The 15,980-nt window shown below is 37.3% G+C and overlaps 1 protein-coding gene across 1 annotated transcript in view; it reads left to right on the top strand.

Annotated features, from left to right (window-relative positions):
- Positions 1-15,980, top strand: part of SPTBN5 (spectrin beta, non-erythrocytic 5) — a 135,743-nt gene that overhangs the window by 46,857 nt on the left and 72,906 nt on the right. Inside the window, exons 27-34 of the mRNA XM_072427640.1 lie at positions 825-982; positions 2,590-2,722; positions 4,522-4,532; positions 5,404-5,518; positions 7,080-7,190; positions 11,427-11,606; positions 13,506-13,709; positions 14,297-14,446. Of these exons, the coding sequence (XP_072283741.1) occupies positions 825-982; positions 2,590-2,722; positions 4,522-4,532; positions 5,404-5,518; positions 7,080-7,190; positions 11,427-11,606; positions 13,506-13,709; positions 14,297-14,446 (1,062 nt within the window). The remainder of the gene's footprint in view (positions 1-824; positions 983-2,589; positions 2,723-4,521; positions 4,533-5,403; positions 5,519-7,079; positions 7,191-11,426; positions 11,607-13,505; positions 13,710-14,296; positions 14,447-15,980) is intronic.

The raw sequence follows: 15,980 nt of genomic DNA, 5'->3' as shown, positions 1-15,980 counted from the left end.
GTGAAAATATTGCTGGAGAGAGGAGCATTCAGGGTATAATCTAATTAGATTTTTAATTAGTTTTTGATAAACCAGAACTACTGTTTTTGTTGGTCTGTGTACCTGGTAGGGAGATTCATTCTTGTGCTTGCCCTGGGGATCTCTCACTGGAAGTAAAATAGTAGAACATGTAAAATTTTGATTTGCCACCAGAACAGGAAAAGATAGGAAATCTTCCCATGGGTTTCTTGTTCTGATGACAACTGTTTGAGATCTAAATAATTTTTTAGTAATTTGCTCTGTCTTATGCTTACTAGTACTAGACATAATAGGAAACCTAAACAGATGGCAATTGAGAAACCTGTCCAGGGTTTTAACACTTCTTTATGCTATCTAAAATGGGGAAAAAGTTTAGGCTTTTAATTCATAAATACATACATCCAACCTCCAGTAACTGCAATATCCCTGAGCTCACTTGCTAAGCTGATATCTTTTGATTCTTCTGGTGGAGCATCAAACATCATGAATGGTCACAGTGGCATGAATGAATTCATGAAGATCCTGGAGTTAATTCATCTTGGGATATTTTAAAACTGTACACTGAGCTGCACAGACATAGAAGTGTACTTTGCACAGAAACTTGGGAACAGACTGGTAAGCAGACCAGAAATAATAGGTTTTAAGTAAGAACCTTGACTGTTCACATATTTTCATGTTTTACAAAAAGTTTCACTTGAATGTGAACAATACACAAACGTGCATTAAAAGCCAAGTATGGCCAGGAAAGGCCAAGTTGTGATTCCATGATGTAATTAATAAGTAGAAATATTCTCTTGTCTCTGTAGGATATTCAGCATGAGATCGAGCTATACCAAAACCTGGCGGACGATTTGGGACGTACAGGCCAAAACCTTCCTTCCAGTGTTCCTTTGGATGAGGTGGATGCTCCAGTGCAAAGAATTTTTTCACAGATGAAGGATTTACAGAATTGTGCCATAGTGAGGTAATAAAGAGATGTATTCAGTATATCTTTGGTTGGAATGATTTCTTGATGTATTACAGAGGCACTGTTACCTACACATTCAAACATTCCCCCAGCAAAGTGTGCTTACTGATCTACATGCCATTGACACCTATTTTCTGCAATGGTTCATGCCTGTTTGGGTAACGTTGAAGCATACCTGGTTGGTTGATGCCACCCTGGCTCCTACCTAGAATCACCACTTTGTTAGAACAACAGAGACATGATTTCAAAGGCATGTGGATAGATTGACCTTGCTGAAGAGGGTGGGGATTAGTATGGGCTATCAAGAAGCACTAAGCCACCTGCAGCCTAAATGAATACAGGTAGTCCCCAGATTAAGGACATACGGACAACTCCTAGATATGAACGGGGCTTCAGGAAGTGTGCAAGAAGGAGGCTGGTGGGGACGGTTTGCATGACTTGCAGAAGAAATCATTTTTTGTGTTCTTGGGTGATCTTAAAGACTGAGCTCTTTCTGCTGCCTCTTGTTACTCAATAATGACCAAGACAAACTTTGTTTTGCACATCAAAGCACAGCTTGCTCCAAAGGTTAATGAATGTCTAAGTTCCATAAGTTTATTTATTTTTTGCTTTGTTTGTGATTACCTCACAGTGAGGATTTTATACAGTAACTGACACCATGCTGCCTAATGTTGAGACAATTATCTGTCCTAACTGCATTTATTAAAATAATGCTCGAGCTCTACAGAAAAGCTTCAGTAGAACTAATTGCCGAAAAATAGTGTTGAGCGAACCCGAACTGTAAAGTTCGGGTCCGTACCAAACTTTTGGGTACCTGGACCCGAACCCGAACTTTGAGTAGAAGTTCGGTCGAACCTGGCTAACCCCAACTTCCAGGTGTTCGCTCATCCCTACCCACTAACCGTTAATATTAGTGTTGAGCGAACCCGAACTGTAAAGTTCGGGCCCGTACCAAACTTTATGATTTTGGGTACCCGGACCCGAACTCGGACTCGAAGTTCAGTCGAATCTGGCTAACCCGAACTTCCAGGTGTTCGCTCATCCCTACTGAAAAAACCTAATGTTGACTAAGAGGGAAATATTTATACTGTTGATTTATGATGGTGCCATGTAGCCAAAGAAATGACAGAATCCCCATGGTGGCCCCAGTGAGTGTCAGTACTGGCTCAAAGTGCAATGGATGAAGGTGGCCTGATCTGGCGAGTCACAATATGGATCACATAGATGACTGGGGTAAATAGTTTATCTTTTTATCTAAGAAATGGCAGAAAGATTCACTATGGGAAGGAAGGAGACCTGCTGAGAAAGTGTGACTTAAGGGGCTGTCTGCTAACATCTTTGTGGCAGATACCACAAGAGACCTTTAGATGTCTTGTAAAGTACATACCTCAGAAGATCACAACTGATTCAGTGGTACAAGGGATACTACATATTATTAGGCAGGTGGTTATAATGTTTTGGCTAATCAGTGTATATCACCTATTATTTAAAAAAAATACAATAGAGTTTTATTAGTTTATGTGTTATAATGTGGTAAAATACATTACTTTCTGTATGTTTAAATTGCTTTTTCTTTGTAAGAATTTGATTGCATCTCTGTATAGATGGGGAAAACTGGAAGAGACATTGGCTTTACATGAATACCTACGAGAGTCGGCAGAACTACAGAAATGGATCAACCAGCAAAAACAAGTGGCTAGCTCTGAAGACTATGGCAATGACTATGAACATGTCCTGGTGAGACCCACATTAGGAGTTCTTCTGCTTACTATCCACATCTGCAAGTCACATGATAGGTTCTTATATCCTGTTTTTTCAATTTTAGGTAGAGTGGAGAATGGGTAGGATCTCCTTTGGGCCAATATATTGGATTTAGCAGGGGTTCTCCATGACCTGAAAATTATTTTAGAGCTTCTTTAGGGTTAAACAGGTTAGGAAAGGCTGAGATAATCTAAAACTTAAACTACCAGCCCTAACACTAACCTAATCTGTAATACTACATTAACCCCTTCTGCATCATATGTGCTTTGTACTGTACTTAGACAGAGGCATTAAATCTGTACAACACTGCAATGAAAACTACCATTGCCAAAAGCAACTAATTCAGCTTAAAATAAACATTAGTTTCTTGCCGTTTTCAGGTACATATATATGTCAAATATACTGAATTTTCCCATTTGACACTTCTGTGATTATTTCTATCCCGAAGTATCTTTAGTCTTTTCTTGGGTGCACAAAGATTTGTGTTTTTTTATAACCGAGGTGGGCCTTGTACATCTGCCTTCATCTGGAATTGATATGACTTTATTTTAATCCTGTGACACAGTAAAGTTTCTGTTTATAAACAATCAGGAGATCCATTTGCCCTTGTTCCATACTGAGTGGTCAGCGGACAGCTGCTCTTGGTTTAGCATGTCACACAGTAGGTGAGCCCAGATCTGCAGCTAATCTCTGCGGCTCCTGTATTTTTTTTATGCACCTTTGAAATCTCAGGTGAAGAGTCAGGGAATGTTGGCCAGGGTGAAGCAGGGATTAGTTGTGTATCCCTTGGTGAGCTGTCCCTCCAAGATTAAATGATGGTGGTGATTGTAGCTTCTTCCGCCTACCGTCTTTAATTAGACAAGTTATTCCAAGCATGCAGATAGACCGGATAAAATGCTGGAGCTGCAAAGTCTGAACTGAACAAGTCTGGTCATAACTCTGGAACTGCCTTGGTGAAATCTGCAGTTTCCTTGGATTTATTGACAATGCCGTTGGATTGTTTTGATGTTAGAAAATCTTGGAGATAATTACAAAATATGAAAACATTCTCAAAATGTCTATATGATTTGACACCTCATCACAAAATATAAACATTTCTTTGCATTAAAAGGTCTATTTTTTAACATAGGATTAGGAAACAATACAAGTGCTGTTTGACAAGTGACTTACAAATTATTGAAGCAGTTTTGTTACATGTGAAAAACAAAAATCTGTTATTTATGGAATACACTATTTTATTTAAAAAATGTTTTTTTTTTGCTGCATGCAAAGCCCCGTGTTAGCCTGTAGATGTCACTGTTGCTGCCTGCTGAGAATAGCAAGTTATGAAATAGAGCAAGGGGAGTATGCATAAGAAACTTTTTTGTTGCCCATAGCAACCACTGTCTCCTCTGTAGTGTTTACTTCCCTATCCAGTGGTTCATTTACTGATTGTAAAAAGTGCATTAAAGTAGTTGCAATTAGTTTGATCTCAAATTTAACTGATCATTTTCACAAAGATTCAATCAGGTTGCTATGAGTATTAGTAGTTTGCACATAGTATTTAACCTTTGCACAGATTTATTAAACAAGCATAATTATATTTTGCATAATTTCTTATGATGGAGCCAAAAGTTTAGCATAAAGCTCAAAAGGGGTCAGTATGGACAAACCCTTTAAAGCCAAACTCCAAAAAAACCACTGAATATCATTGATAAATAGATATATTGGAGCTGTTTTACCTGCTACAGCATTTGTATTGTTCTATGTTCTATGATTTACACTTCCACATTTAGGCTCTTAATAGGTAATACTCTTGTTTTACCAAGCTCATGATTACTGTATATACTCAAATATAAACTGATCCAAATATAATTCAATGCATTGCTTTTTTACTTGAAAATGTAGAGTATTTTCTTTGATTCAAGTATAAACCTAAGGCACAAAATGCAACAGTCACTGCTAAAATAAAAAAAAATGCCAATAAAATTAACAAGAATAAATTCATGGTGTGCCAGATTTAAAAGCCTTTTTTTAAAAAGCAAAAAAAATAAAGTCTAATTGAATCAATGGCCTGGATTTATAAAAACTACCCTATATTAGTCTATCTTCTCTCTTGGAGAGTTTTAATAAATTAGGCCTAATGTTTGTATATCTTTCATTTCCCTTTTACATGGTAAAATATTTTGTATTTTTGAGATAGTTATGATGGGTCACTTGCTCTTAAATAATCTTTTGTGCATGGATGTTGGCCACCAGTTTATGGTGCTTTGTAACTTGTTTAACAAACTCTAATAGTGGGCCCGATTTATTAAAGCTCTCCAAGGCTGAAGATGATACACTTTGATCAGTGAATCTGGGTGATCCAGCAAACCTAGAATGGATCTGGTCCAGGATTGAAAATAGAAAATGACTTTTAAGAAACACATTTCAGGTTTGCTAGATCACCCAGGTTTACTGATAAAGGTGTATCTTCTCCATCCATGGAAAGCTTTAATAAATAAGGCCCAATGCGTGGTATACACCTTACAACACCATCTAGTGGTATGTTTCAATAAAAACCAAATGTATTTTTCTAACTTGTATTTTCAGATCAAATCTTTGTTTATCCTCAAGTATACTTGGTATTTATAGACAGAGATAACAAAGCAATATCAAAAATGTATCTCTATTTTTAGAGCCTCATGGGAAGATCTTCAGCAGCTCACTAAAGAAAGAGGAAGACGTCTCAGAGATGCTGAAGCTGTTCATAAATGTTTTTGGGATCTGAAGGAAGCTCTCACTCAAATTGAGGTATAATTATTTTACTGGAAAGGTAAAAAGGATTTCGACCCCCTAAGATATTATCTATAGATGCACCACATCCCAAATCAATTGGACATTTGGTAACAATTACTGGGTAGCAAGCAGAAATTGATCCTAAAGAGGGACAGAAGGAGCTATGAAGTACAAAGCACGTGTTTTAAAGCATAAAAAATATACATTTATTTCAAGCTGTTTAAAATCCCACAAACATATACCATCCTCATAATAAACAAACGCTTACATAATAGCGGAATAATATTATTACAAACGGTGACCCTTAACAAATTCGAGTCAAAAAGAGGCACTAACATCTTTTCTACACGTTTCGCAGAGATTGTCTACTTCCTCAGGAGTAGTGGAAGAGCATGAAAAGAAAAAACATCTGCAGGAGGACAGAAACAACCCTATTTATTTGATTTAAAAATCCCATATTCAAAAGATGTCTATAGCTCCTATATATTAATAAATGAATATATGTAAATTATAGTAATAAATAACATGATGTGAAATTATTTATAAAATAGCATTATATGTCAGTGAAACAACCAACCCATTCATAGAAGCCAATAAGGTGCCATTATTGTTTCAGTACAATAAATAATGGTGATGATTCCTAATTAAATATATACATTTAAAAAAACTCAAAGTGACTGTGCGTATCTCAATTAAAAATAATAACTCCCAAATAAATTACCAATAAAATTGTGTAACTCAAAATAACAGTGCATGTGGATCAATTAAATCAACATAATTATAGTGAGATCAAATGCTCCCATGATTAGAATCATCATGATAACCACATGATCAGCTTACCAATGATTCTAATTGTTATGTGCAAAGATAATTTTTAATCCTGATACAAAAAAGTGATAATCAATTAAAACTGCAGTTTATAGGAAGCTTGTTTACCCCCCCAAAAAATGACCACTTGTAAATAGGCTCAAGCTGTACTTACATTTCATCCGAATAACAATAAATCGCACTTATCTGTCTCACATCCACCTACTCCTACACAGTGGAGATATCCGAACATTTATTGTATGAAGATGGACTTTTACTGTGACAGTGATAGGCCTCACTGTTGCTTATAAGAAAGCTTGGTGAGAGAGGTCACCCTCCTCTATATTATAATGAATTGTATTTTTCTTACACAGTTAGCAATCAGATAAAGACCCTGATTTATTAAAGTTCTCCAAAGCTGGAGAGAATACACTTTCATCAGTGAAGCTGAGTAACTGAGCAAACCTGGAATAGATTTCCTAAAATCAAGCTATTTGTTAGCAAATGTTTTCATCCATTCCAGGTTTGCTGGATCACCCAACTTCCCTGATGAAAGTGTATTCTCCCCAGCCTTGGAGAAATTTAATAAATCAGGGCCAACTTCAGAAGGTCAAATAAAGAAATTGTGTTGCCCACTGGAACTACTTTGGCTGTCTTTTATTTGTAAAATTAACAAAAAAAGGTCTCTGATTGTTTTGAACAGTGCCATACTATTTTTTTTAGGATAAGTAGTTATATGTGCATTTCTTTTCCCTTAATTGCCTGGCAGGAAAAATCCAAGAGCATTCCTGATGACATTGCCAAAGACCTTAGCGGAGTGCAGTCCCAGCTGCGTAAACACAAGGCCCTGGAACATGAGTTGTCTGGGAATGAGCAGCAGGTAAGCGATTCATTACTGTGCATGTCTAGAGAACATACATGGTTATCATACCAGTCCTGGCCCCTTTACACACAACTCTGCCTACTCTCATATGCCTGATGTGCTACAGCTGTCTCTGGTGGTCAGGCTGCTGACATTTCAGCGGGAGGCATAGATCATGTGATAATTGCGCTTAACATGCAGAATAATAGAGAAGGGTTGGCTGCCTGGAGTTTAAATGTGCTGACTGATTAAGCATAAAACCATGAAACTTGCTAGAGACGCCGGTCTTAAATTTCTCTCTTAGTTCCTTGTGTCATTGAACATTGTCAAATTGTCACCTCCTGTCCTGGGCACCAGATTGTATGCTAGGATGGCAAGTGTGCCTGAGAAATTCCATGTATCACGTCAATGAAAATTGTTTGTGCCATGCGAACGGGTTAAATTGAATGTTGGTGAAGACAGATGAGTTCTATAGACGGCAAACCAATTACAGCACATGGGCTTTATTAGACACGATTGTAGAATTCTGCCCTGAAACATTGGTTTACTTGGGTAGGTGAATGATACATGTTACAAACCAAATGGCAATCCGTTCTTGTTACAGTTCTTACCTTTCAGTTACAGTTCTTACCTTGCTCCTGCAGGCTTTGGTTCTGTCAGAAATTGATAAAAAACTTCTAACGGACATGGAAAGAGGGGAAATTTTCCAATATTGTCATGGGTTGTGGTGACAACTGTCTAAGGGAGGTTCTCCCCTTATTTAAAATGAGTTGTCTTTCTTGCTGTTGTGTTTATTGGTCAAGAAGGTAAGGAAATTCCCTTCCCCCTTTAATAAAAAATTTGGTTTTAGATATTTTAAAAGTAAGGCTGTCTAGTGGAGACAGACAGCAAGAAACACTTGGCAGGACTTTTATTCCTCCCGTATTTCTATGCGTGAACTTTTATCAACTCCAGCAGTGTCAGGACTAAAAAAGTATAAGAAAACCACAGTTCCACAGGGTTGTTCATTTTAGCCATTTGTAACCTTTTTTTTATTTTTTAACTTTTTTTGCCTTCAAACAAAAGTCTGGGTTTGCGAGTAAATTATATTTTAAGTTGAGATTCAGCATTTTATTCTGCTGCAATTGTTTATTGAAAGAGAATTTATTCTTTGGCTCTGTACTTTCTAGGGACTGAAACCAGTCCAAAATAGTCATCCATTAGGTGTGCCAATGCTCCTAAAAATGCCATCTTACATTAAAGTGATCTGCCAGGGAACAGAGTAGTTTTATTTGACTTGGCAATACCCGATAAGCCACTATTACATTTATGAGAATAAATAGTGGACTCTGTTCACTTTTTAAACTGAACAGTATTTCCTCTTACACAAATAAGGCAGTGTTGGGACGAGTCAGCTTGGTACATGAAGGCATGAATGCCAACAATCTCCTCCTGTCCCCTGTGTTTTTATTTACTCTTTTATGATTAGATCCCTTACCAGCTTTCTGATGAGCTTTAAAGAATATGATCATGCTGCTAAATGTCAGAGGTAAAAGTTATGCAAATAAAACCCAGTATTTCCTGAGGACCATTTAAAAGCTGACATGTTTTTCAGTTTTAGAGACATTAAAAGTTTTTTACATCTGTTCATGACACAGTTGGGAAAATAACACCTCCCTTTACTTATGACAGCCTGTGGCAAAATGACTAGAACATGGAGGAAAGGTTGTCACCAGGGCAGAAAGACACATACAAAAAAAAACGGAGATTCTGTCCAATCTGTCCAAACCCAAAACTTTTGTCAGACTGGAGAAACATGTACTGGAAAGAGTATAAAGGCTTCTCCTTTTAAAAATGATAACTGCCTTGCAGCCTTGCAACTTTAATTGTCAAAGCAGGTGAAGTCAGAACTTCTGACTTGTATTCTTGTTACTACATCGAAATGCGTAAGCAAGATTTATCCATCTTATAAAATTTAATGCCCAGCTTCAACCAGTAGCAGGGAGGTGTGGATCTAATGTGCATGCAGTATGGCCTTTTTAATAGTAAAGACAATGGGCAATACATACGCTGCAATCAGAGCTAACAGGAAGAATTTTACTCTTCATCAACAACCTATTTGCTGTACCCCAACTCATCATGTTCCCCCATTTATTCTCGTCAACCTGAGTCCTGCTTCGGTATCTTAGACTCTCTACCATTTAATATGTTATGCCGCAAATACAATATTTCTCACTCTGTGTCCTTGTGATTAAAGCCAAATTACCATCAGACACCCAAAGAAACACCCATCTACCTTACATTTTCTTGTTTTACTGGTGCTAACTTGACTTCTATTCACAGCTTTAAATGCAATAACTGTATTTTACATTACCAATAACTAAAATGGAAAAGGCACCTCAGCCACATCTATGTGTCCCCCATCATGTCATGTTTCATAGCTATAGCAATTGTTCTAGGCTCTCAGTAGTATTGGGTCTTAACCAGACCCCCATTTTATGGCCCTCTTCTTGTTTTTTTCCTACTTAAACTTTACTGGACAGCTGGACCTACCTAATATTTTAAATGAAATAAAATGAGTACGGTTTATTTTTGTTTCTGCATCCCTGTCCCAGTAACAAATCCAAATGTCAGATATTCACTCACTTCTAAATGGTGAGAATAGTGAAAGGACAAAATTAGTAAATCTTCCCACAGTGACACTGACCATAAAAAAGAAGAAGAATAAAAACAAAGGTTCCAACTCTTCTCTTCTTTATGCAATATGTAAAGTACAGGTTAATCACCATTCTTTCCTTTAAATTTTTCTTTTAAAACATATTTTGGTATCAACCATTTTGGTCTATGCTCAAGAACACTACCCTCTTCCTACAGTTCCTTGATGTCCCATTCACAGAGCGCTAAGACTTAGTGACACAGGAAGCTCCTATGGTCGCCTCACTACTTTACATGTCCAGAAAGAGCAAAAACTATTTTTAAGGCACTGTGGAGGACGGACATGTGCTGTAAATGGCCCATAAACATTGCAATCTAATTTTGGTTCTTGAAGGTCAGAAGAAACTGAAACGTGGAATCAGATTATTTTTACCACCCTTAAACTCCAATATTGTAATTATTATATAATTGTAGCCCACTAAACCAATGGGGAACCAATTACAGATTCTTGTAGAGATGCAAATTGTAACTTGTTTACTTCACTATAAAGCTAGAACATTTTGCAAAAAAATGTATTTTCCTTTATGGCATGTACAAGAATGCAGAGTTCGGATTGGGTGGTATACTGTATTTAGTAATTTTTTGGCTTTTGGCCCATTTACCTTTAGTTTGGGAGGGTACTAGAAAAAGAGCCTGGGATAGTATAGCAACTAATGGTTGCAGATTTGATGGAATGAAAGGGATGATTGTGTTACCTAAGTGGATGTTATTGCTCAGGTGTGGTAACATGCTATCTGAGTTTGGAGTACACACTCTGGGACCACAGCAGAAAGCACAATTCTAGTGGAGATTACAAACCAAGACTTTTGGGACTTGAGTTATATTTTCAAAATCTTTGGCTCTTCATTGGGTACGTCGTGATAATGAGCAGAGGTCCCTGACACAGTTGAGCAGATTTCCCCCCACCCTCTGTTTTTAGAGAGATGTTGAGTTATAACCACCTAAATCAGTGTAGGAACAGTTATTAAAACCAGTCCAGTAATCCACATCTTAACAAATGGCTCTTGATATGACTAATTGCATCTTGGATATACCTGTTGCCTACTTTAATAGATGGCCATAGATGGATGGACACCACACAGAGAAAAATGGGCAATCAGACATCTGCCTGTAGTCTGTAGTCACAGTAAATGCTGATGCTTCTCATTCAACTAGCTTTACCTAGATAAAATCAGCCTACAAAGGTAGTTTTGAACTTCTCCATTCTCTGGATTGTTTCTTGTTAAAAATCTCTGGGTGAGAAGTAACTTCAATGGTCTGAAGCACTATTTTTTGCCTTGGAAAAGTTCACAATTGTCCAGTTCTTGACTAGATACCATATCCAGCACAGGAAATGTCTCTTTTGGTGATCTAAATTCTGTAAGACTACTGACTGGTGAATATATAGTGGCCAACTTAGGATGCAGCGTAAATGACGTCAATCAGTTGGGGGACAGTTCTAAAATTGACCACTTTAGGAATACTGCCATATTTTGATAGCATGGAATATAGTTGTTTGCTGTCATTCTTTTGCAAAGGTAGAACTAGGCTTTAATTTTGATGCACTTTTCTGATTTTCAGCTTCAAGAGGTTATTGATGGAGCAGATGAAGTTCTACCCAGGTGCTCCAGAGACCAGAGTAATTCCTTACAAAAGAAACAGCAAGAGGTGGTGGAAAAATGGGAGCTTACCAAGAACAAAGTGGAGAAAAGAAGGGCTGATCTGGAGCAATCATGCAAACTTTATTTCTTCTTGGCTGCTGTAAGTTCTGAATTTTGTAGGTCAACAGTAAAGTAGTAACCCAAAAATTCATATAAGAGACCTTGTGGTTCCTATGAGCCACTACCAGGCTGCACCAGCACTAAGGCCTGCTAAAACAGGCTACTAGTTTTTCCTTACAGATGTCATTTGACTGGAGAAGACCTATAACTTTTTGCATGGGGGCAGCATAATCAATTGCCTTAATGACATTGGCAGTTTCCTGTGGGCATTACACACAGTGTGGTGGGCACTGACTTAATGGACATGATTTATTGTGACACCTTTTCACATATATATGCTGCATATGTAAAGAAATAAAAAAAAAAGCTAATTGTAAACAGTTAGTTCACAAGCAGAACAACTTGATGCAGTGTTTTAAAGAACAATGCTACTATTTGATAATCCATCTGAACAGACAATTTAAATCAAAATACCATAAACATAAATTTCTAAAATTGTGTGCAGCTAATATAGATGTTCCACAGCAATAACCTATCCTACTTTATCTATCGAGGAACAGCCATCCCTCTCTAGTACAAGTATTGTGTTAGGACAACAAGGGAATGAGAACTCCATCGTTAGGGTTTACATACACTTTAATCATTGGCAGTGACCAAGCATGTTGAAAATATTTATGTGTGACATTGTTTTCAAGCTCTAGTATGCAACACCATCAATACACTGCAAACGCTCTCTTCTATAAACCACAGAAGTCCTTGTAGCTCTGCTGAGGGTACAAGAGGCTGTTTGCTATGGATCCCAAGACAAGATTGGTCCATTTTGAATTGGAGAGGTCTCCTTGTCATGTGTCAGCTCAGTATTGGCATTGTCTGTTTAACTTTGCAGTTGGGAAGGGATTCAATATGAGAATCACGTGTCGACTGGAGGGGAACACTAGCTGGCTGTGAATCATAGATAAATATAATCTGGAACTGAGCTGTGGAGCTGTGACCAATCCTCCTTATATGAACATTAGACAGCTGTCTCTCATGTAACCCTTTATTCAAATACCACAATCTAGACCTGCTTTTTAGCAATAAATAAAAATGCCTTATTATATACAGAAGACATTATATGCACACACGATTCCACTTGTAGCACTTCAATTTTGTTTAGACAAAAATTTAATACTGCTTGTGCAGGAAACATTTGGTGTAAGTTGGAAGCTCTATACCCTAAAGCCTTCTGTTCAAATTTAGGTCCAAAATTTTGGAAAATTTATATTTCAGCTAGGCACTGGATAAACGAGTTCTTCTTTGTGTATTCTTTCTGTGTTCATTATCTTGCGTTGCCCACATGCGTTAAAACAAAACCTTGTCAATGGTAAAACTGGGGATAAAATGCTTACATAGAATAGCTACTAATCCAGGGTAGCCAGAAATAATGGTTAGGGTTGACTTCCTTGGTTAAACTGGGGGGGTAATTATTTTATTTTCTCTTTTCATTCAGAGACTTTTGTGAGGACATATAAGGGTGTAAGCAGCAAAAGTATCATTATTTTATACATATACACACAATAGGCATTCCATCTGGTATCCTTGATTACCAAAGTACCACCTGGGTTTTAGGCAGCCTCATGCAAGCTTATGGAACAAAAAAAGGAACTGCAATAGAAATTAAATTCTTAGTGGTTTTTGGAGGTAAGCACTATATTTTTTATTGTAGGCAACTTTTATGAATGAAATAATTGAGAACTTTGAAATTAGGTAAGAAGATAGGTGGAATTCACAAGCACCTTTTATGTTAAGAGTAATTCTTTGCCAATGTAAATGAAGAGGTTAGAAGGAGCACTACTTTTTTCTGCTTTTTTTTTTACTACTTTACCTTGCACCTCTCATGAATGTTGTGCAAAATGCTTTCAATTTGGAATAGTTACTTATTTTGTATTTTTGTGTCTAGGTGCGTGACTACTTCTCCTGGTCAGCAGAGGTGACACGTGAGATGAAGGCTGAAGAGACCATACGTGGTATTTTGGCCAGTAGTGAGAAACTAAAAGCTCACCAAGATCTGAAGCAAAATATAGATGCTCATCAGGAGACCTACGACAGGACAGTGGCCATTGGACAGTCCCTTCTCCAAGAGGGCAAAATTCCATCTATACAGGTAAAATTCTATTTTAACATTTTCCATTCTTTTAGAAAAGGGAACATGGCATCCTTATACAGTTATATAAGTTATATCCTTATACAGTTTATAAGTTATATAAAGTTATATGTTCATGGCAGTGGGCAATAGCTGTCAAAAATTATCTCTAAAAGTAAAGTTATGCCAAATCCAGTAAAAACAAATGTATGTATATATATATATATATATATATATATATATATATATATATATGGGCAGCATGGTGGCTCAGTGGTTAGCACTCCGGCTTTTGCATGTTCCCGTGCCTGCGTGGGTTTTCTCCGGGTACTCCGGTTACCTCCCACATCCCAAAAACATGCAGTTAGGTTAATTGCCTTCCCCCTAAAATTGGCCTTAGACTGTGATAAAGACATGTGACTGAGGTAGGGACATTAGATTGCGAGCTCCTTTGAGGGACAGTTAGTGACACAACTATGGACTTTGTACAGCGCTGCGTAATATGATGGCGCTATATAAGTACTGTGTAATAATAATAATATATTTTTATATAAATAAATATATATATATATATATATATATATATATATATTCTTGCTTTTTTCTAGATCCATGAAAAACTTCAGGCTCTGGTTGAAGAAAATAAGAAACTTTACCAGCAATGGGAACAAAAAAGAACATTGCTAGAACAAGTACACCAACAACAAGTGTTCTACAAAGACATTGAGAACATGGAGAAGATCCTGAATGCACAGGAGGTAAGAAGCAACTGGTCTACAGTCTCAAGAAGTCATAAACGACATTAAAGGGACCCTATGGAGACTACTTGAGTAATCTCACATAGGGTATTATGCAACATTCCCCATAATAATACATAAGCAGTAACAGGTGTTTGCAATGTAGAATTGTATTTCTTGGGGTAAAGTATGGCCACGACTTTATATCTGTGGGGGTAAGATGTCGTAGATTAGGGTGGGGAGGTATTTTTTGTGAGGAGATGGCTTAGAAGGTATATCAAACCCAGGGCTAGAGAGGAGACGCAAAGATTTTGCAGGCTATGTTCTTTAAGGTCTTAGAGTGTCAACCTAATTACCCCATAGCTTTTTTGGTCTTAGTCTGCCAACTTTTGTGTGCGAAAAGGTATTAACAATTTTTCACTAAAGAATACCACTGCTTTTGTGTTTTTTTTATTGTACTATGCTCATCTTGTATTCTCCAGCTGCCCCCTTTAGAAATTAAACTTAAGGCAGGAGTATAGGCTCCGAGTGCTGATATGTGTCCCTTGACTTTGATGCCATCTTGTATCTTATTTCAGGCTCTTGTTCGTGCATTTATCTGTAGCAGTTGTGTAAAATTGTCACTGAATATTGTCCTGTTGATAGGCCAGACGGAGCTGAGAAATTGAACAAGCGGTGGCTTTTAAATCAGCTCTAGCTCCTATTTTTGGGATTTGGCATCTTCTTCCCTTTGTTGTGTCTGCTTGCTCTCCAACTATACCAGACACCATGAAAGCGGGAACAACTGATATGCTGTCTTTTCACATCATACGCACTCTGCTGTCAGGGTGTAAGGCTAGAGGAAATATCGGGACACAATTTAAACCTCATTCTCTTTGAACAATTCTGTTTCTTTAATTTGTGATCATTGGCACACGCAGATGGAAACTTAAGGCAAGAGCCCTGGTTTAGGCACTGGACCTGTACCTGTCACCTCAAACATTCCATTACAGTATAAATACCATTAAACCACCTGCTTTTCTAATGGATTCAGTAATAATGATGTATTTTTCTTTTTTGGCTTTGGCTATTGCAATTTTTATTGCTTTTTCATAAAGGATCGTTCACATTACCGGTAGTACTTTTGCAGGTTCTATTTTAACCTTACTGTTTTTATTGAAAAGGGAAGTAACATAATGTGTGATTGGTTTGTAACAGTTCTCATTAGTATATGCATGGGTCAAAAAGCCAACTCTTGCTAAAAGTGATTGGTCAGTTTTTAAGAAGATGTATTTGGTCATGCTGCTTTTTAGTTTCCTGGCACCCCCATTGATTCTTCTTTTCTGCTGTAGAATTAAAGTGAAGTGGCCACATGTGAGACAAGACCTCAGTATTTTAAAGCAATCTAGGATATTGTAGAGAGCTTTCTTGCTTTTTTAATTTGTTCTACATTTGCTGAGTAATTAAGCAATTAATGATGGCCACCATGAAATGACGTGTTCCAACCCCTCACCACCAATCTAAAATGGGGCTTTGGATAGACGTAAGCCTTTCTGCTATGCTACTGCAAATTGCG

The sequence above is a fragment of the Pyxicephalus adspersus genome, chromosome 12 (genome assembly GCF_032062135.1).
Source record: "Pyxicephalus adspersus chromosome 12, UCB_Pads_2.0, whole genome shotgun sequence".
NCBI classification, from domain to species: domain Eukaryota; kingdom Metazoa; phylum Chordata; class Amphibia; order Anura; family Pyxicephalidae; genus Pyxicephalus; species Pyxicephalus adspersus.
Note: the sequence above shows the minus strand (reverse complement) of the source record. Positions and strands in the feature narration are given on the sequence as shown.